We start from the raw sequence: 21,298 nt of genomic DNA, 5'->3' as shown, positions 1-21,298 counted from the left end.
GATCAGATTTAAAATAAAATAATACATTGGCAATTATTATTCAGTACGTGTAACTGTACTGTCGTACAACATTGCTTACACAGTTAAAACGAGTTACGTGCTTTATAGGAAATGAAATCGGTCATGGAAATGTAGAAAGTATACATACAGAAAATTTTCAAGTATATTCCTCGCAAGGAAACTTAATCTCTGGCAATTTAATAGAAAATATCCGAAAGCCGAAAAGTCAGATGGCCTATTTTATTTGCGGGCATCGCTTTCGCTGTATTGCGCTTACTTACATTACGCGTGAGCATCCTAAGTGTTCTTAGTAATTCGACATAGATATGCTTGCATATCTAGGAAAATTTATGTTATTATAAATGCACTAGTTCGCACGTACTACTGGATTTTCTTTGCAGCACGACGGTCAAATAATCGCATTGTAATGTCGAGCTTGTTCTTTATTTATAATCTTTCACTCACACGATCGTCAAACACAGGAAGATTAATTACCTTCCCTGTCAGATACAAATTATTGATTTGAAGTATCATGCATTGCATTCAAAAATTTCTCATATAGCATAAAGATATCCTTTATATATATATAGTATTCTTTTTATTTTTTACTTATTTATTTTTATCAACATAAATAAGTTATAAAAGATATAAATACGTATAAGATTTGTGACTATTCCAATGTAATTTAATCGCTATTAATTGCGTCAATATTGCAGTGTATATAATTTCATTTCTTTTTTGTCCGTAATTATAAAAAGAGTGATTTAACATTCTAATACAAGTAATTCCGAAGGGTTAGAACTGACGTGCATTTCTATCAAATTGCTTTCCATATATCGCGGGGTGATCAGCCGCTTCCGGTCTTCTCGACAAACGGGGCCACTTGGTCAGCAGGTCCGTTCTATCCGATTCTCTGGATCGCGAGTGAGAATCGTATCAGACCGGTTTGCGTACAAGATAGTTCCTCGTTGTGCACCTGAGAAAGAACCGGTGTAATATCGCGCACAGCATTTTCACGGAATTAGAGAGACGTTTCGACAATAATCAACTATATATCTACGAGTGATTTAGATGCGATCAGACATGTAACTAATATCTTTAGGTAACGGTACATCTTTTGATTAAATTTAAAAAACCATAAATTTATATTTTATATATAAATTTTGTATGTAAATTTATATCATTATTATTATACGCATCAAGTGCGTATCAATCAAGTTCCTAAGTTAAAAATCTTTGTTGCTGTTAAAATAGTGGTTCAATACAACCTAACAATTTTTAATTTTTCATTAAAGCTTTACAACTTTTAACCTTATTCAATTGTAATATAAAACTTATATATTTTTGCCTACTTATACTCTTTATATAAAATCTTACATTTACATACAATAAGTGTGAAAAATTAATAAGCAGTTTAGATGCTTGTGTTATTAATGTAAATCTAAACGGTTTAAATCTAATTTAAACAGTTATCATGAAAACAAATATGAAATGTGTTGCATAAGTAAACAAGCCTATTGATGATATATGTGGAATCGACTCACGCAAGAGTCATAAACGTTGTTGATTATAGTGTGAATCTTTCTCTAGAGAGAAGAGACAGACAGACAGACAGACAGAGGAAGAAAAAGAGAGAGAGAGAGAGAGAGAGAGAGAGAGAGAGAGAGAGAGAGAGAAGTTTTGCTTCTCAATATAAACACATTTCTTAGATGTTTCAAAATCTTCGATATCAAGGAACTAAACATTAAAAATTACATAAAATATCAAATATATAATTGCAATATTTTAACGAATTTATAATTAATTTTTTAAATACAAATTAATACAAATATTGAAATATTTTTAAAATTGTTTATTAACTTGAATTTTGTACAAATTAAACTCCAAAGAAACAGAATATAAATAAATATCATAATTTATTCACTTAGTTTTTATTTTATCAATTTATACACCGATATATATTATCATACATATATTATTTAATGCTATATAATGCACAGACTGCTATAAAATCTTATATGACTTATGTTACCCTTTTAATGACAGTTTCTTGGATTAGTTTTCACCTAGAGGAAATTTTGTAGAAAGCTTGTAATACTAAAAAACGTCGTTTTCATTTTAATAGCGAATCAGAAAACAATTAAGCGCGTTCTCTCTTGCTTAATTTTATATCATAATTATTAACCCAGTTGCAATAATTCTTATAATCTCTGTGAACAAATTAATCACATCACGTAAACATGTTATACATCGATTCTTGACATTGAGAGCATACCTATATCATAAAAGTAGCGCAAGAATAATAGGTAGAAACTAAGACAATAAGAAAGCCAATTGTACTCTATTATGCATGCACATATATAGAAAGATTCAATAATTTCCAACAATAAATATAAACAGAATATCTTTAAATATATGTAGATATATTTTAGATATTGACAGAAACTTAATTATACACATCTATATATATAATTAACATAATGTAACAGAAAACAGGTTGCTATATAATAAATATAAAAATCAATATTGCAGAATTTAAATAGTAAGTTTTAATTTTATTTTTATTCAAAAAAAGAATATATGAACTTGCACATTCACGCCTTAATTATATGCACAATATATTCATATATTTTTAGATTTGATTTAAAAACTTAATTATATACTTAATTAATATAAATTAATAAAAAACAGCTTGTCATACAATTTAAGAAATATTCAAATCGATATAGCAAAATTAAAATAATAAATTTATATTTCAATATTTTTATTCAAAAAGAGAATATATAAACTTACACATTCATGCTTTAATTATATATACAACTATATATATTTGAGGCACATATTTGAATATATATACAACTTAGTGAATAAAAAAAGTATGCTTTAAATTTTTTATTTATTATTTAACTTAGTAGTAAAATAATTTAAACATTATAATTTAAGACATCAATAATCAAAATAAACATTTCATATATAAATAATAATCTTTGTAAACTAAAAATTTACTTATTAAATCATAATCTGTTTTTTAGAAATATAATGTAATAAATAAATCGATAAATTAGGATTTATAATGCTGATATCCGCGATATGCTAAATCGTGACTATAGGAATCTACATTTCCATAATGATCACCATGATAATCAAAATTCGAATGTGATTCGTAATGAGGTTGAGCAACTCCGTTTTTAGTGTATACTGGATAATAATGTGGGTACGGTTTGTAAAGCTTAAAGAAACCTATTAGACCAGGAATGATGATGGCCAAAAATCCAAGGAACTTCTTGAATGAAGCTAGTCCCAAAATTAAAGGCAATAATAATAATAGCTTCACTTTGAAGAGCTTTACGATGATCAAGAACGGTATAAGAAGTTTTTTGAGTCGATTACGAGCTAAAACAAATTCAAAGTTTGTTTTAATACATAATAAATTTTCATTTAATAAACTTAAATAATTTAAGTAACCTAATTTCGCACTTTTAACCTTTTAAATAATTTTAGCTATTAAACAAAATTAAATAAAAACAATAGTTAATTTTTAAATTAAATTTATTTATTATTAATTAATTGGTTTATATAATAGGTCTATATATCTATATAATATAATATTTATCTATAATAGTAAAATGTTTAAAAAATAAAAATGTGTATACTTATCAAAAATAATATTTATATTCTTAATATGTATAAGTAATACTTAATAAAAATATTAAAAATCCTAATTTCGCGTATAAAATTGTTTTATATTTTATTAATATAAACAATCTGACAGAAAAAATCTTTATAAATAAATTAAATAAAAGTATTATCTTTATTAACTTCGGACATTAAATCATGAAATTAATTGACTATAATGCGCAATGACATTCTATTAATACAAATTATACATAAACGTGTCACAAATTAATACTTAAAGATTCCTACAATAAAATTAAAAAAAAAATATATATATATATATTTTAGATCGACTTTCATAAATAATTTAAATTGACCAGACATAAGAATGGATTTGCGAGCGTCCTCATAAACATATATCACGCTCTTGAATTTTTAAAAATATTTTCTATTATTAAAAGAATTTTCTCTTGTGTAATAATTTTAAATAAGTACTTACAAAATAGCGAATCCTTTTTGTTCTCAAGTGTATCGATTTCATCAGCAATTTCATTCAAAAATCTCGGTTTATAAACTTCGTCAAGATCAGTTTCTACTTTAGGAATAGTTAGTTCGAAGGACATTGTTTTAACAAACTTTTCCATCTTCCTTTTCATGAAATTGACCATTTGATCCCATTCTGTTTCACCGGACCTATTTAACATATTTTATTTTTAATTTAGAAGGCACAGTACTTATTATATTTTATTAATAATTCAAACAACATATTTTTCAGATTAATTATCAGAACATTTAGGAAAATTATTTGTGCATTTCATAATTGCATAAACACCTTATGTGTAAAAAGGAATATCTATATTTCTATATATACAATTACGTATATACTTTTGTACCTGTAAAAATAATGACATACCTAGGTTCATTAGAATATTCGTATGGCTGCCGATATACTTCCGTTATTACTTGATCAGACATTCGCTTAATTTGGACATTATCATTTAAAGAATATTCGGCATGATCGAAAAAGTCTGAAAAATAATTTAATGCTCGTGATTTGAAACATTCAGCTAAATCACCAGTTAAGCAACGTTCATTGACTTTTGCCAAATACGGATCAACATTTCGTCCAGTTCCAAGACCAATGTAACTGAATAAATCTTCTACATGTTGAACAGGATTAAATCCTCTCTGTTGCGATGAAACTTCTTTGAGATTCTCTGAAATTATAAATTAACATATAAATTAACATATAATTCTAGTTTATAATTTTTATTATTTTAAACAAAATATTACAGTTTAAAATTAAAGAATAAATTATAATAATTTGAGATATCATAAAAATATGTATAGTACTTTCTTTATTTAAATTATGTAACGTCAAGAAATTAGACGTTTATGAAAATTTTAAATATTATGCGCAATGAATTAAACATATAACTGTTAAAAGTTATTATTAAAAATTTATTTATACAAATAATTTCAAAAAATAAAATATCTTACCTTGTTTATCTGCTTGGCGTTCGGTAGCCGTATCCTGAAATGTAATTTTCCCGGTAGACTGACAACATGCCAACAAAGATAATGCCAAAAGGACTCCTAGAATTACCAACAACCGCTGCAGTTGCATTCTGCTCTTCTATTTACACTACCTGCAATCACGGATCTCTATATTAGTATTTTAAAACAAAACATGTGTATATTAAAAATTGGAAGACACAAATCATCATATCGATACAATTGATTAACATTTATCGGCCGTCCCTAAAACGACATGTGAACTACCGCAAACTACAAATTTCACCGTTATATTCAAATATTTTTGTTAGATTTCTAACAACACTGTTTTATTTTGCATTAACAAAATCAACGTTGAAATATTTTGAATACACGCATCTATTTAACATAAACAGTTATATTACTATTAACACGGAATCAACCATATAATTTATGTATTTTTTTTGTTTTTTATCAAAATAGGAGAAAATATATTTAAATATGATCAAATATCTCACCAAACTATCAAATTATCCCGATTCGATATTCCTTACGCGACATCCTTGTCAAAAGACGTACTCGTGGTGATTCTCAAACAGCACTCACAGGTTTTCGCGATCGACTGTTGGCAGTCGACGCGCTGGTTCACCAAATGCCGTTAGATGAGCGTACCAATCAGAAGCGAAGAATAAAAGTAAGCGGATTTCTGATTCCAATTCTGATCACGCGCACATTCCATTTGAGTGATAATAGTAATATATATCTCAGAGTTATTTTTCTGACCACAAATCTTTCAGTTGAGTTGTGAAATTGCAAAATAAATTGTTGCTCCGTAACATATATATGTATATATATGATTAAAAATTGTAGCGATATTAGCGCTAGTTTCTTTTAGATGAAACAAAATAAGCAGCCCAAAATCTTATAACTAAACAATAAGTAAATAAAAAACTAATAAAACAAATTAAAAGAATTTAAAAGATTAAAATAAATTTTTAACTAGTTGACAAAAAAAACTGCTAAAAGGGGATAAAAAATTAAGAATAATTTGAAATTTGTTAAATTGTCTTAACTTACCTTACTAATTAGAAACTAGAGCGTAAAAGAAGAGTTAATTTATATAAATTAAAACACCGAATGTTTCAAAATTACTTCAAAATACTGATAGACTAAGAATTTGTCAATACGTACTAGGCACAGTTTAAGCCGAAAGTTATATGACGCCTTGACACGAATTATCTTTGTATTTATATGGCGTACCATCAAGTTCCGAGAGGGGATAGGATCCGTAAGTCATTCTTAGAACGGCGAACAGGAGGATTTACAAAAATTGAAAGTGAAAGTGGTATCCGGAATAAGAACCGGAACTAGGTAGACTTAAAAGACGAAGACGGAGACGGAAGGTATGTACATCGTTGTAGGAGGGATCGAGGAAGTCAATGTACTTTCATCTCCATTTTACACAACCCAACCTACGTCATCGCCATATTAGAGGGTACGATTCTGCCTTTCGTTACTGATGCTCTTTTTTTTCTCGTGCCGTAATAGCGGTTCTTGAATCATAAATCACTTTCCTTTATATGCGAGATAACATTTACTATATTAACAATAAGAAACTTATTTTTCGTTTGTTTGAAACAAAGGCTATAATGAGAAGTAAGACCATTATACGAGCATTAATAGATATTACGGAAAATTCATATCTAATTTTTATATGTATTATTGTAACACATATATATTCCAACTATTCACTCCGATCACAGCCGGACTTAAAACACAGTTATCATTAGAACGTTAAAAAAACCCTTCCATCCTCCCACAATTAAATCGACACAATTTAATTATTAAAAAACTGTAATTTACTATATTCTTTGCAACGCGCACTCTGTGACGTATGTAATTTCATTCGTTACAAGATTTGATTGATTTATCACACTGTTCTATGCATATGTTTTTAATAAAAAAAAAACTCCTTTTTTATTCTTATCGCTTTATGTCTTAAACAGGATTTTGATTACATAAATGATTATGTCGTATGCTGACGCATTGCACTGCCTTACTTTGGAGAAACCCGCGTGACTAACGTCATGAATCTTTTATTGGCGTACATCAATTTATAAATATATCATGCAATTAATGGAATAATCGCAAATTTTAAATAAAATTAGAGTTAATCTAAATACACATGTGCTTTGCGCAACATGTCTCTAATTCGGATTGCATAAATTAGCATCTTCATCCTCATGTCACATAAATAAATATGCAAAATCACTATTAATCATCACAAGATTAAATCTTGTGTACATGAGAGAGATTCAATAAATAAATATAAATTAAATATAATAATTTTAACATTATACATCATATTTCACACAACTCATCAAATTAATTATTTATTTATGTCGTTATAAATTATTTACCAATCATTCATTTGTGCAAATACCTATTTAAGGGTATTATTGCATTAAAATTCTTCTTTAAAATTTGCAACAGATTTGAGCAAATTAAATCTGATGAAAATATTCTTTAGTATAATTCTTGAGCGTAAGCTCCACAAGATTACTCTTATAAAAAATAAATTTCTCTAATAATATTTTTATATTAAAATCATAAGCAGCTCTCACTTCTATTTTTAAATCGCTTTGTTACGTGAGAAGTAGATTAAATCACATGTACCTGTCTCGTAATCTAAAGCAAAATATTATGTAAATCAAGAGGTTCTTGATTATTTAAAACAGTTTCCACTTTCCAAGATGCTTAGAAAATAATACTAATATTGGCTTGCCCACAATTATGCCGGCATCAAATATCGCTCTGTTCTAAACGTTCCTTGTTCTCACAATGCATTTTCACTGGATGTAATAGTTGATTACCTATATGCAAGAAAGTGCGTTTGTTATTTTTAACATGTTTTAAAACAAAAATATTAATAACATAGTACGCAATGAAAAAATATATACTAAAAATTTCAATAATTTTAAAAATATGTATAAATTATTATAAACTTAATTCTGTGTTTTCGTAAAAATAAATCAATAAAAGTTCTGATAACGAATTCGGTTGGACGCATTAGTGCGCACTGATGCGTAATAAAGCCGTTGTTAAACACTGATCTAATCTAGAAGTGAGATGTAAATATCTCGACTAATAAAATGCCGAATACATATTTTACAGCACATTGAGGGTTTCGCGATTTAACTCGTTTACATATTTATATTACACACACGTACACATACACACAGACGCATCTTTACGCTGACTTGTATGCGACGGCTTTAATGTGCAACAGTGCGCACTGATGCGTTCAACCGAATTCGCTATGAGATTTCACAGGTTTACATGTTGCTGTAATATCGACATCGAGCCAACACTTGCTACAAACGATAATTTAGGAAACTGTGTATGGTACAAGAGCTTGTTACAGAAGTTGCAGATTCGAATAATGGCGGATTAAGACTTTCTCAGAAGCTTCAAATGCAAATCAATTTCGGATTCTCTCATCTAAAATGCTATCCCAAAATTTAAAATTGAGGCCGTTTTGAAAACTTTTAAATATTATTTTTATTTTAAAAGTTCTGTCTAAATGTTAATTAAATTTTTGAGAGAAAGAAAAATCGTAGTTTTGCATCTTGAAGCCTCTCGAGCGCCTCGCGTGCGACCGTAGTAATCCACCACTAAAAACGTCTACAAACTTTAATTATGCGCAATATCTATGAACAAATGTTCAATCATTAGAGCAAACGTTAAATCTTTTTAGCGATTGCACTAGTGCTCCCAAACAGCGAACTATAAGGCCACTGCTCCTAAAGCTCACACATTCGACATGAGATGCCATGTGTCTTCTTTTTTTATTGCGTTTGCAATTATAACTTAACAGCAGTAACGAAAGTAAGTTATGACGTTCTCAAACCTTTCTGGCCTGAACGAGCTTATTAATATCTTGGTACGTCGCGAGCATTGCCTGATTTTGCTTCAGGCTTTGATCTTCGCGAGCGTTCGCACAATTCGAATATATCTCTTCGCACTTGACGCCATCCTGGCCGTCCTTCGCAGCTTTCATATATCTGAAGAAACGTAGAACGTCGGGATTGTCGCTGCTGGGTTTCCTCAGCTCGTTCAGCTCCCTAGACAGCTGGGCAGAGACCAAGTTCGAGTATGGCGCGTAACGCGCGGGACTCCGATACATCGCGCACACCGCGTACTCCCTGCAGCCTTCCGTGTTGTGTCCAAGACGAGAGAAAACGGCATCCAGACGTGACAGCAGGGGCGAGTAGAATGGGTCGTAGTTCGTCAAAAGCAAAGAGCTCGTCGGGATCTCGTGGAAGACCTGTCGCCAATAATCAATATGCGTGTTTACAGCTACGTACACTTATTAATGGTCACGGTATCCGTTACGCGTGCGACTAGGCCCCGAACGAGTTAAAACGAAGCAAACAAGGAAGTGGGTCGCGCGAATCTCAATGATCAATGTCAATATCCGAATAGTATCAAAAGTGGAAAGCATGTCCATCTCCGTTCGTCGATGGTGTGAAAAAGTGTCAAAGTAGGAAAAAAAGACGAATATTCTTATGGCATACTTACCCAGTTCATTATTGGATCAAACATTAACAAACACTTGTTTTGAACTGCGCGCGACTGTTAATGCGACAGCAATATGTACAAATCAACGTGCATTTCCCATCAGTTGAAATCATTCGGTAAGAATTATTACTATTACGCAATCAAGGATCCATTAAATATTAATAAGGAAAGGTAATTTATAGCTTCATTTAAACTTCCTCGTTAAATATATGGATTGCACATTATCCGAGTTCAAGAAAAAAAGAAAGTGGTGCAGCCGCTTGAAAACCATGCGTTTATTCTGTGACGAGATAATATACGAGATCTGCAAGTAATTGCGCATTCGAAAAGCTCACCTTAAAATCCTGTTTCTTAGAAAGTCCGTGTGCAGCCACGTGTCGCGTGTAGTAACGATCCGAAAGCGCATTCGCATGAGATATTCTCGAATCAACGAATCCATAGCGCGACGCAATATCCGGAGTTTTCTGCGTCTGCATCATACTCTCGTCGTACATGGCGGATGCTGGTAACGTGCCTACCGGTTGTCGCGTCAGATAGTCATCGTTGTAAAGATCAGTATTATCCTTGAACTCGAAATTTTCTTCCGGTGCCGCCATGGGCGCGGCATGCGAAGATTGCGCAAAGGAGGAAACACCTGTAATTTGCGCGTAATATGTATTTACACTTTTAGTTCAGGATGCTTTCCTAATTAAGAATGCAAGAGACGGAGAAGCCATTTTTTCAACAAAGATCTGATTTCCACATTGTACGCTATTCTCCAATTTTTAACATTAACTTGTCCAATTTTTCAAATTTTAAGAGATTTTACGTAAACAAAATCTATTAAAAATTAATTGAAAGTAATTAATTTATATTAAAGTTATATCTCTGAAGCTACTAAAATTGCTAAAACTTATTAATATTAAATACTGTCATAAATATTGATGTTATTTAAGTTAGACACTTACCGTTTACTACAAGTATTTATGGCATACTTTTTTTATAAAGAAATAAATATGATCATGATTATTAATCAATACAAATTGTTTCGAAATATTTCTATTTTCTAGTAAGATTCACTAAACGCAAAGCACACATACCTTTTCCAACGATATTACCAATGCTGCCGATGATACTTGGTAGGAAGAGAGCGAGTAACACGCTCTTAATTATTTGTACGCCGAAGAACAAGGGTAGCAACAGTTTCTTCAGACCAAATGCTAGAAAACCAAGTCCGAATCCTGTTAAAAAGGTACTCTTTCCCTGAAAGACGGCTGAAAGCAAAAGTACCAGCTCGTTAAAGCCCTGCGGTTAGCCCTGAAAGCCATGCTGCAAGCAGCATCTTTTTCATATTCTAGCTCTCCAACTCCACGTGCCACGCGCCCGCGTTTTGCTGAAACACTCCACGTATAAATAAAAAATATTCACCGTAATTATAGTTAATTTGACTGTTTGCATAATGTTACACGCCTCGTCTTTCCTCATACCCGTTTTATTGCTGGTTTAGTTCACATTTTTGCCAATTAGCATAGACCCAACCTCGTTACTTGATTTAACTCCAAAAAGCCAATTCATGAAGTTAAGCTTTCTCTCACACCTCTAATTTTATTTATGCCAGTTCGTGCTTACGAGTGTACTAGATTTGTTGCTTTTCAAGTAAAAAAATTAATTGAATAGTTTATTCTTAAAAAGAGATAAATAATTTTCAAAAAAAATATTTGAAAAGACTACATTTCATAAAAAATATTATAAAATTATTTTGAAAATCAAGTTGAAAGGTGGAAATAGAAAAGATTGCATCATTTTATTCTATAAGAACTATTTTCCTTGCTAGTGAACTACTCGATTACTCTCACTCCGCACAATTAGCGATTATGCAATTGCTTTACGATAAGCATCATACTATATCGATGCTATGTCGCTCAATGTATGATTGTATCGTAGTTTTCAGAAAATCTCCACCTTTCGTGTCAACAAAAGTAACGGCACTAGTACACACGCGAGAAAAATCTGTCTAGCAAGCGGTTTAGAAACTCACAACCGAAGAACGTCCTGGCTTTCCTGGCGAGACTCAGGTCCTTATTCAACCGTATCTTCATCATATGTGTCCTGGCGTAACGATGAACCTTGTCCAAAAGATCCAAATTCGAATCATCATTTTTTTCTCGATCGTTGCACGCGACGTTTGGTTCAGGTTTTCTTATTATTTGCACGGATTCTGTTACATTGTACGTGTCAACCCTTGAGAGTTGATCTAAAAATTTCAAGAAGTCCTTCCGTATACAAGAGACTGTCAACTTCCCTCTACATTCTGTCAAATTTGACAGAGACTGACTGATCGTTGAATTCATTTCAATTGGATTAGCTGTGACATTGGCCATCCTCGTCGGTTCGATCTGATAATCCGCTTTATCGTCCACGTGAAGCTCGATATCAAACTTTGTTGGTTTTCCATGCATATTGTGCGGATGATCACGTAGGAATTCGTCGGTTTTGTTTTCAGATTTATGAGAAAGTGGCACCTCGTTCTTCTCGATGTCATAATCGTGGCGCGCGGTCTCGTTCAAGGACGCAACCTCCGCGTGGATCTTGACCCCCACGACAGAATGAAGGCGCGCGATAGACAGAAGCACAATTGAGAATATCGCGGCTGCTCTCCCTTTTGCCATTGTCCGACCCATCAAAAGGCACCGAGCGCTTGTTTATTGGCTAGCTATGGTTATTACGAAAGAGGAACTGCATCTCGACCAGCGGCTTCGTTCCCTGAAATGAGACACACAAATTAAAACACATAAGAATTTAGGGATTTTTAAATCGAATATGTAAAATAAAATAATTTTACAATATACCTAAGTGTAAAAATGTAACGCTAAATCTGTAATTGATCGATAAAGAAAACCAGAGAATTACAAGACGTAAATTCTAAAAACTAAACTCTCATAGACATATATAAAATAATTTTATATTGCTTCTTCTTGAAAGCAATTGTGATTTTATCATTTTGAAAGAATTACCATTCTATCAATTTATATTTTCAAGTTCTTTAAACTATCGATTCATAAAGAAAATACGTAACAGTACTATATGAAAAAATATTATTACTCATTATTACTCAAATTATTAAGTAAGCTAGTAATAATATAGTATTCCATGTGGTAAAGCTCAGTTATGCTAGATCAGTCTTGCATGTCTTTCCTTTTTCAAGCAGTCAGCTGATTCTTTCATCCATGTGGATTGTTGACGCAAAAATCCTACTAAATATTTGTGATAAATTAACTAAATAAATTCTATTTCTAATAATCTTGTCGACATCTGTATAACTATTTGTTATTTTTATTTTTTCAAAACTTATATTTTAATTAAATTTTTCTTTTAAGGCAATCAATAATTAATTATCAAAAATTTATTTTTTATTAACCTTAAATATTGAACATATACCGTTATGTTAAAATTAATTAAATTCTGTATTATCTTAATTACTTGTTAATACATATTTTTTAATAAAATTAAATAAAGAGAAAGATTAAATCAATTTAAAAAATCTTTATCTTATAACGTTTCACTTTGTCAACAAGTTATATGTGTATATATACATAATGCAATAAAATATAAAAATGAAAAAAACTCAAAGAGTATGTTGTATGTGCATACATTAATCTAAGTCATCATTTAGTCTTTGAAGATCCAACTATGCGCACGTGTGCAGTTAGAATTAATAACCGGTATATAAAATGTTACGGTTATATAAGTGTTCTTTCACCAATCTATTCTAATACAATCTCATTAACAATGAGATGCTCCATCTCTACATTTGTCCACGTGTGCATGCTGAAGATAATTTCATTCACTGATCAAACACGTCACAAAGATCTATAGAAGACTATTAGTCGGTACTTCTTGTCGCAAATAGATCTATACTCACTTTCACGGTATATCTCTGACATCAGCAACTTGCTCACATCTAGACCAAACGATTGGCGTCAATCTCAGCAAGTAGATGACTTCTTTTAATATTGAAAAACGGTCGGGAAACAGTACGCGCCTAAAAAATCAAGCGGCCAGAAAGTCGGAATCGTGTACGACGTCCGATACCATACTGGCAGCCGGTCTCCGTAGGATCGGCTCGACTGACCCGATCTGGGTTACCCGGCCATCCGTCTGTCCGTCCCTCTATCCATTCCTTTCCGCCTTCCTCGCTCACCACGTTCGTTCATTCGTCCGTTCGTTCCCGCCATTTGATTTAGGATCTACCCTTCTCCTAAGGAAGAATCATCAAATATGTTAGTCGAGGGGGAAATTGCTCCATTCAAATCAATCGAATTCATCATAGGTCTATAATTACTGAAAACACACACTTCACACGGACGATTTCACTTGGCGGTATTTCGGCGAGTGTCCAGATCAGTGAGTTCAATGAGCCTGACCGGACGCCGCCCAATGACACAGAAGATGATTTTCTAAGAGATCGTTCATGAATAGATCTTAATTTAATCGAAGAGAAGGGGGAGAGAAAAAAAAGAGAACAAGAGAGTGGAGGTAAATTATATATAAGGGAATGATCAAGATAAATCTTAAGTTAATCTCTGAGAACTCCCAATTGGTTTAGTCTATTTTTTTTTTAGAATACCTCTCTCTCCTCTCTCCCTCCTCTCCCCCCTCTCCTCTCCCCCTCTTCTGGCTCTAGAATTAGTCCTTCCTATTATTTAAAAGAAATATAGGATAAATGCACAATACAAAAAAAAATTAAAACTTTTTCCTGGATAATTAGAAATTGTTAATGAATCTGTCCACATCCTAAATAAAACTTATCAGAAGAAGGATACGATGCACCCTGAAGGTTTCTACAAGCAAGTCTTGTAGCAAGTACGGTCTTTTATGACAGCAAGGAAATTAAATATAGATTGATTAAGCAAGATTACTCTTTCATATTCATTTAATCGTCAAGTGTAAGAAGCAGCGATTTTTACTAAATCTTTTTTGCATGATCTACTTTTCATATGGAAACTATCTTCGGTTATGACGTCAGCAAAGATCACTCGTTCAAGTCTAATCGAATTAGTCACGAGTTCAAGCACAATTGCACACCTTTACGAGCGATTTCTCTTATGTTTTCTCGGAAGTCTACCGATCCCGAATAATATCTGTGACCTCCGAAAAACTGGTTTACCTGTTTTCAGGTTTCGACATGTCGGCCAGCCTTTCTTTCGTCTTAATAGAACTGACAGATGACTCGATTACTACAAAATGATTACCATTCACATTTGACATCACGGTATACATGCCCCATGTTTCAAAGTGCTATTTACTAATGGGTTAGAAAGAACCCGTTATAACATAACGTGAAAAGAATCTTTACGAGAACGTAAAATATTATCGATATTATATCAAACAAAAACGAATTTTTCAGGACTTTATAGCCAACAAACTTTGCATCGTAAATCACGAAGAGACCGTAGAAAACGGTACATGAAATAAAACAGTATTTCAATTTTTTTTATAGGAATTGGCATATGTGAGACAATGCCAGTGACAGACCGTTCTTTAAAATTTAAATACAGCTTTTATGTGAATATTTTGAGTTGCAAAGAAGTAATTGATCGTAAAATGGGCAAATTTCTTTCGTCTTGGAAAATTCATAATATAATTTCATAGAAATATATGCTTTTTTACTGGGATTTTGCAGTATACTTATAATTCAAGATTGAAAATTTTTTGACCCAATTTTCTTACGCAAAAATGTGTTCTTCTTTAAAAAGAGGGTCATACCAGTATGTCACTTCTTTTGGTTTAAGTTTCACATTCAAGTCAGTGACACACCTATGGAATCGTTTGACCGTTTCTTAAAAACGTAAGTCGCATAACATTCTCCATATTTTTATTTTTATTATACTATTCATAGAGAGAAAAAGAGAAATTCTTTCCGTGTATTGCAAGTATTGGTATTCATGTCCGGTTTATCATGTATTGAAATTAACCGAGAAAAAGCGAACAAGGTGATTTATCTTCAAACGCATGGAAATAATGACAAAAACTTACATTTTTACAAATATTTTTATATTAACATGTGAAATACGTAACAAATGTAATGTAATGTTACAATCTTCTATCAATTGGTCTGTTAACAAAGCGTCAAAGCAAAATTCTTTAGAATATTGTAATGTGCATTTCAACTGAGGAGAGGAAAGGACACATTAACTATATTTAATTATGCTACTATTTTATTTTTCTTATATAACTATAGCCATACGCACACGCACGCACACATATATATTAAACACGCAACTCGTTTTCAATAAACGTCGAGAAATTTCGAAGAATAAAAAATTAAAATACCAATAATCGACATCTGAAAATAGAATTTTCTCCCATTTATTCTTATTTATTGAAAACTGTTCAAATACTTAGTATGATAGTCACAAGCGGTATTAAAATCTGACAACATAGTATTTCTTATTTTTTATGTGACATCCACAAAATTAAAATTTTATCTAGATATCTTTTATCAGAGGTCAATCGTTCATCATATATAAAGATTGGCTTCCGCAACAACAATTTTAATTTCATCATTGAGAAAAAAAACTGCTTTATTAAATTTTATTAAGTTAGACCTTCACAATTGTTCGTGCGGCTTTGCTTTCCGCGAACTTTATTTGTGGCACCTGGCTTCCTGAGAAGCACCTCCGGTATTTAACATACACCGCTCAGAATTGTCTACGTCATACGCGCGCATGAATCAAGCACATATGAATCGTACAATGTGCAGGAAATACGTTCGACGTAGATACGGATACGCAAGTCGAACGCCGTGACATGGACGATGGTCCGTTACATTAATGCGACTTTTTCGTTCGCGTATAACGTAAGAACGTAACGGTCGAGTTGCCGCGGACGAGTGCACGCTGTGTATCGATTGCCTATCCTGTAGCAATGCGCGATGTGTCGCTTCCGATTCACATTTCCTATCGTGCCGTAGTGCCCAAGTATCGTTGTCACTTTATCGCTTGCCATCAGACTCTCGTATGTCTTTTTATTATTCTCTCTATAATATATTTCTTATGATAAACAAATATCTTGCAATAAAAAATACTAAAAATTGTAACAGTACGGAAAATTAATTCTTTATGAAATAAAAAGGTTAGTCAAGGTAGTTAAGTCAAAGTAGCGGTTTCAAAGACGCACGTTAGAAAGTCCGATGAAGAATACACGCCGGGAACTAAGATTAATCCTATCGATGAACACGTGGCGGGTCGAGAAAAAGCGTATCGAAGAAGGGAAAGGGTGAGAGCAAAATTCACCAGTTATAACCGTCATCTGGGGCCTAAAATATGTGTCGACGACAAGTACGATGACTGGCCTCTCGCCGCGCCGTGCACTGTCCGCGAGCCGATAACGGTCTTCGATCGGCTCGTGCATGGGTCATATGTGTGTATACACACGGACATATCGGTCAAGGTAGACGCACGGACGCATAACAGCGACACATGAGTTGGCTTGTGAACGCATTTGAGCCACAAACCGGGCGCTTGTCCAAATCTGTCAGTAGGTCAGTAGAGGGGCCATCGTACTCGGTCGAGTGACCTTGACCACGAATGATCCTCCTCTGCCCTGGTATAGTAATCTTTCCGATTTTCACTTAAAAATTTGAGAAAAGATAGCCTGTAAGAAACACAGCACAAGTACGCCAAATGTTCTATCTAAAATCAATAGACACTTTGCACTATATCGTATCAATATAGTGTACTTAATCATATATTATTGTCACATTTAGAAAACAAGCGAAAATTATTGGACTTGAATTACCTGAACGAATTTTATACTTGACATGCTGTAATTCAATTGCTTTGGAATAAATATTTATAATTTGATAACACCCCATTAAAAATAATGTAACTACACTTTTTTGACATTTTGAGTTATATTCAGATGTAAGTCATGTATAAGTAATCCTCTAAAAAAATTGCAATTTTTTACAGCAGTTAAAATGTCTTTTACTAATAATGTCGAGTTATAAGGGATAGCTTGTCGGCTATCTTTTCTCATTTATGTAATAAATCTGCAGAGCTAACTGGCAACGAACATATCTCCGATATCATATCCTCATGCAAAATTAGCAATAAATAATATAAAACGAGATAGAAGATAGAAAATTCTATAAATTAATATTCTAAAAAATTAAAAGAGACAGGTATTTTAAGCTCTTTCACGCATTCCAGTTTGTTTAATGCGAGTTTTAAGAAAAAGCCGGATGTATCATTAACACCGTGCCCTTTCTCAAAGCCCGCAAGCTGCAAAGGTTAAAATATATCGACACATTCCTCAAATAACGGTAAGCTATGTGAAAGTTATTTCGTGAGTGTTCTTTGCTAGAACGGGCCGAGATAAGCGTAGTGTTTGGCGACGTTCATTCAGCGCGTATCAATACACCATAATTGCCACGAGCAATTTTACAGGAAATTACGCGATTACTGAGATTACACGGATCACAATTAGATTAATCGTAATTGTACTACTTGTCAAAGTGTTATTTCGCTCGCGTGCCTCAATATCGTTGACTCGCATCTATAGCTTCGTCTTCGAAAAATAACAAACTCTCGTCGATGATCGCGATACTAATCTGCCAAGTTTTCACCCGTAAGGATTGCGAAGTATCTGATAACTCGGATATCCCAACTGGTAATCGTTTCTGTGCCAATTACCGTCATCTTGTCCTGCAAAGAAAATGTTAAAATGCGTATTACAAGTTTACGATATGTTCTTAGCAAATAGGTATAAAGATCCTTATTTAGATGTGCAAATTTTGTATGGGAAAAGATTCAAGATTATTGACATCAAATATTCGTGACACGCAACATGACATAAGAGATTTTAAAGGAAATATTGAATGTAAATATGTCAAACACAAAACACTATCAGAATGTACATTGACAGCTGTTTCAAATCTAATACTTGTCGCTGTTGGCTAACATTAAATATATTTACGCCGGCATAAATACGACATGTGTATATTAGTTTGCAAAGATGTATCATCTGTTACAGTTGAACGACTCTATCTTAACTTAGCCTACATAATATATAATTATGCAAACTGCCATGTGCTAGTTACTTATGTTTAAAGAGATTTTAGAAGAAAATTTATTTCATATATTAGCATATATGATTCAACGACATAAAATTAAACGCATGACAAATTTTTATTGCAAAACAAAGTAACACATTTTTTAGACATAAATATCTGTAATAAATAATAAAATTATAATTTTAAAATTTTGTTATTCTTTGCATTCACATTCTCTCCGTAAGATTTTATGGAAAATAATAAATATATACCTATCTACATATTATAATTTAGTATATAACTTGCTTGTAATAGCACGGTATTTTCAATCGTCAAAGAGAAAAAAATATTTCTTAAATAATCTTACCAGTTGGATAATCTGCTGCTGTGTCTGCTGCAGTGGACCACAAATGGAAAGGATGCGAATGATGTGCATGATGAGAATGTTGCACTTTGCAAATCTTTAAATGTGCCAATATTGATGGTAAAATTAATGATCCAAGTACGAGAAGCTTTTTGATAAAATGTACTCCTAAGAAAATTGGTAATAGTAGTAGCTTTATTTTTATTACATTTAGTAATATAAGAATCGGGACAATTATAGACTTCTTCTTTTTGAAAATTCGCCAATCGCCTGTAAAGCGAATAATTTATTAATTTTCTCTTTCTCAAAAATCGCCAAATATTATTACAAATTATACGATTGTTGACATCCGTTGCCGTTACAAGAAATACAAGGTAGTAAACTCTGTCATTTCGCGTTCATCGCTTTTTTCAAATATATGGAACAATATCGTAGATTGCATAGCTCTTGCAGTGATAATACTTGTTACGTGTAACGTTCACCGTTACCCGAAATAAAGGGCAATAGAAGCTATAATTTCGCTCAGACACATCAGAATTTGAGTGCAGCACAATTCGAAGAATTCGAGTTCCGTTATTATATAGAACAGTAAGTATACCTTTTCTTTGTTATTGCTAAGAAATCAATATATCATTACAAGAACTTCAAGAATTTTTCAAGAAAAAAATATTCTCTGATATCCATCAGTTTATTATATTTAACGCAAATTAACGCAAGAACATTTAACCAAAATAATAAGGAATAAAATTGTAAAAAAACAATGTAAGAGAAAACATTGTCAAATATTTTATTATTCGGCAGATCTATTACAAGATTTTACCTTCCTGTTCTTTGCTATCTTTCAGCCGCTCAAGTTCATCCTCATCCACAAACATCAGATTCGAGGAGAAGTCTCTGGTAACTGCCGAGTTGTGTACCGTATATACAATGGCACGTTTTGTCAATAAATCTTCTACACTATCTCTAACGAAGTTCAGAGCTTCCGTTATGCCGCTTTTAAATGCTCGAGAACGTGGCAAATAGGGCAAAAAGGATTGCTTGTAAATCGATGGTATCCTTATTATTTGAAATGGCCCATAACTAAATTCCTAAATTATAATAATTTGCTTTAATAAAGTAATTAAACAATATATATATATAATTATCTCTTAAAAATTAGAAAATTTTAATTATAGAATTACATATTTACAGATATTATTGGTGTAATATATTTTATCAATTTTATGTATAGTATTTTATTCATATCTAATTAATTCTTTAGCTTTTATCATAATTCTATTAATAAATATAATACATTTAAATGCAAATAAAAACAAACTTATATAAGTAATATATATTAAAAATTGAATATTTCAATAATTTATTATAAAAATAAAAACACATAAATTAGTAAATTTATTTAATCTCATTCATTGCAGTTAGCATTATACAATGTAAATTATTAATTCCTAATTGTTTTTAATATAATCAAATGTTACATAAGATCATAAACAGCAAACACGTACCTTTTCTCTCACTATTGTGTTTAACCACTTTACGACTTTATATTTTCCACAACTTGTAGTATCTTTCTTTAAATTACATTCTGTTTGACATTTTTGAACAAAAAGATCCGTTGTATTATCAAAAGTTAACGTATAAGTCCGTCGAGAACAAATAATCAACAAGATAAACATCCAGCACGACATATGAGTCTCTCTTGGACACCCAATTTTGCAAAACCACTCGATAACTCCGAAGTATCCGCACTTCATGATTTAGGTTAATGATTTTAACTTTGCACTATTAATTTGGATTTTTGTTAGTTTTGATCAACCGGTTTATATTTCATTGCAAACAGTAGTGACGATCACCTGTCTCGCTTCGAATTCTTGTATAGTCATTGTTAACCGTGAAAATTGCATCGACTATACGAATCATCGAAATGCACCGCATCGAGAGAGAATTTCGAGAGAGTAATTCAATAATTAATCAAAGGAAATCAGAAGTGATGTTATAAGATACGAATGATTACGCACTCTTTTCACAGAATGATGCAAGATGATGCACGTTGCAGAAAGACGAGATTAGGTGCACACGCTCACTGACAGTGGTTAGAAGGTGTTCGGACCATTTATACGGCGTGCATTTAGGTCGGTGGGGGTAACGGTCCATGGCTTAGATAATGCTGTGCAGAGATTGCTGCTGCATTCTATACGATACGACGTCTC

The 21,298-nt window shown here is 32.2% G+C and overlaps 2 protein-coding genes across 4 annotated transcripts in view; both read right to left on the bottom strand.

Annotated features, from left to right (window-relative positions):
- Positions 1-3,039: 3,039 nt before the first annotated feature.
- On the bottom strand, positions 3,040-5,718 carry LOC112460310. Its single transcript, XM_025024940.1, has 5 exons — positions 5,628-5,718; positions 5,116-5,264; positions 4,529-4,832; positions 4,115-4,308; positions 3,040-3,393 (listed from the first exon to the last, which is right to left on the bottom strand). The coding sequence occupies exons 2-5, from the start codon at positions 5,240-5,242 to the stop codon at positions 3,062-3,064; spliced, it is 957 nt and encodes a 318-aa protein (XP_024880708.1). The 5' UTR covers positions 5,243-5,264; positions 5,628-5,718; the 3' UTR covers positions 3,040-3,061.
- A 2,369-nt stretch (positions 5,719-8,087) lies between these two features.
- LOC112460259 overlaps positions 8,088-21,298 on the bottom strand; it is a 26,036-nt gene continuing 12,825 nt past the window's right edge. Inside the window, exons 1-5 of one of the 3 annotated variants that reach the window (XM_025024865.1) lie at positions 13,592-18,295; positions 11,708-12,432; positions 10,770-10,943; positions 10,026-10,324; positions 8,088-9,436 (exon numbers count right to left, since the gene is read on the bottom strand). In XM_025024865.1, the coding sequence (XP_024880633.1) occupies positions 9,014-9,436; positions 10,026-10,324; positions 10,770-10,943; positions 11,708-12,350 (1,539 nt within the window). In that variant the 5' untranslated portion in view covers positions 12,351-12,432; positions 13,592-18,295 and the 3' untranslated portion in view covers positions 8,088-9,013. Of the gene's footprint in view, positions 9,437-10,025; positions 10,325-10,769; positions 10,944-11,707; positions 12,433-13,591; positions 18,296-21,298 lie in introns of those variants that run through there. The other 2 variants (XM_025024866.1, XM_025024864.1) reach the window with 2 other exon arrangements.

The sequence above is a fragment of the Temnothorax curvispinosus genome, unplaced genomic scaffold, assembly GCF_003070985.1.
Source record: "Temnothorax curvispinosus isolate PA1 unplaced genomic scaffold, ASM307098v1 QBEX01010444.1, whole genome shotgun sequence".
Classification (NCBI taxonomy): domain Eukaryota; kingdom Metazoa; phylum Arthropoda; class Insecta; order Hymenoptera; family Formicidae; genus Temnothorax; species Temnothorax curvispinosus.
The sequence above is the reverse complement of the archived record's forward strand: the minus strand, read 5'-3'. Positions and strand labels throughout refer to the sequence as shown.

Excerpts from the sequence above, each read along its gene's own strand:
- LOC112460310 (XM_025024940.1), bottom strand. The coding sequence starts at position 5,242 with ATGCAACTGCAGCGGTTGTTGGTAATTCTAGGAGTCCTTTTGGCATTA. Across the intron at positions 4,833-5,115 it reads ACGCCAAGCAGATAAACAAG|AGAATCTCAAAGAAGTTTCA; the intron begins GTAAGATATTTT and ends TTATAATTTCAG. Across the intron at positions 4,309-4,528 it reads GAATATTCTAATGAACCTAG|GTCCGGTGAAACAGAATGGG; the intron begins GTATGTCATTAT and ends TATGTTAAATAG.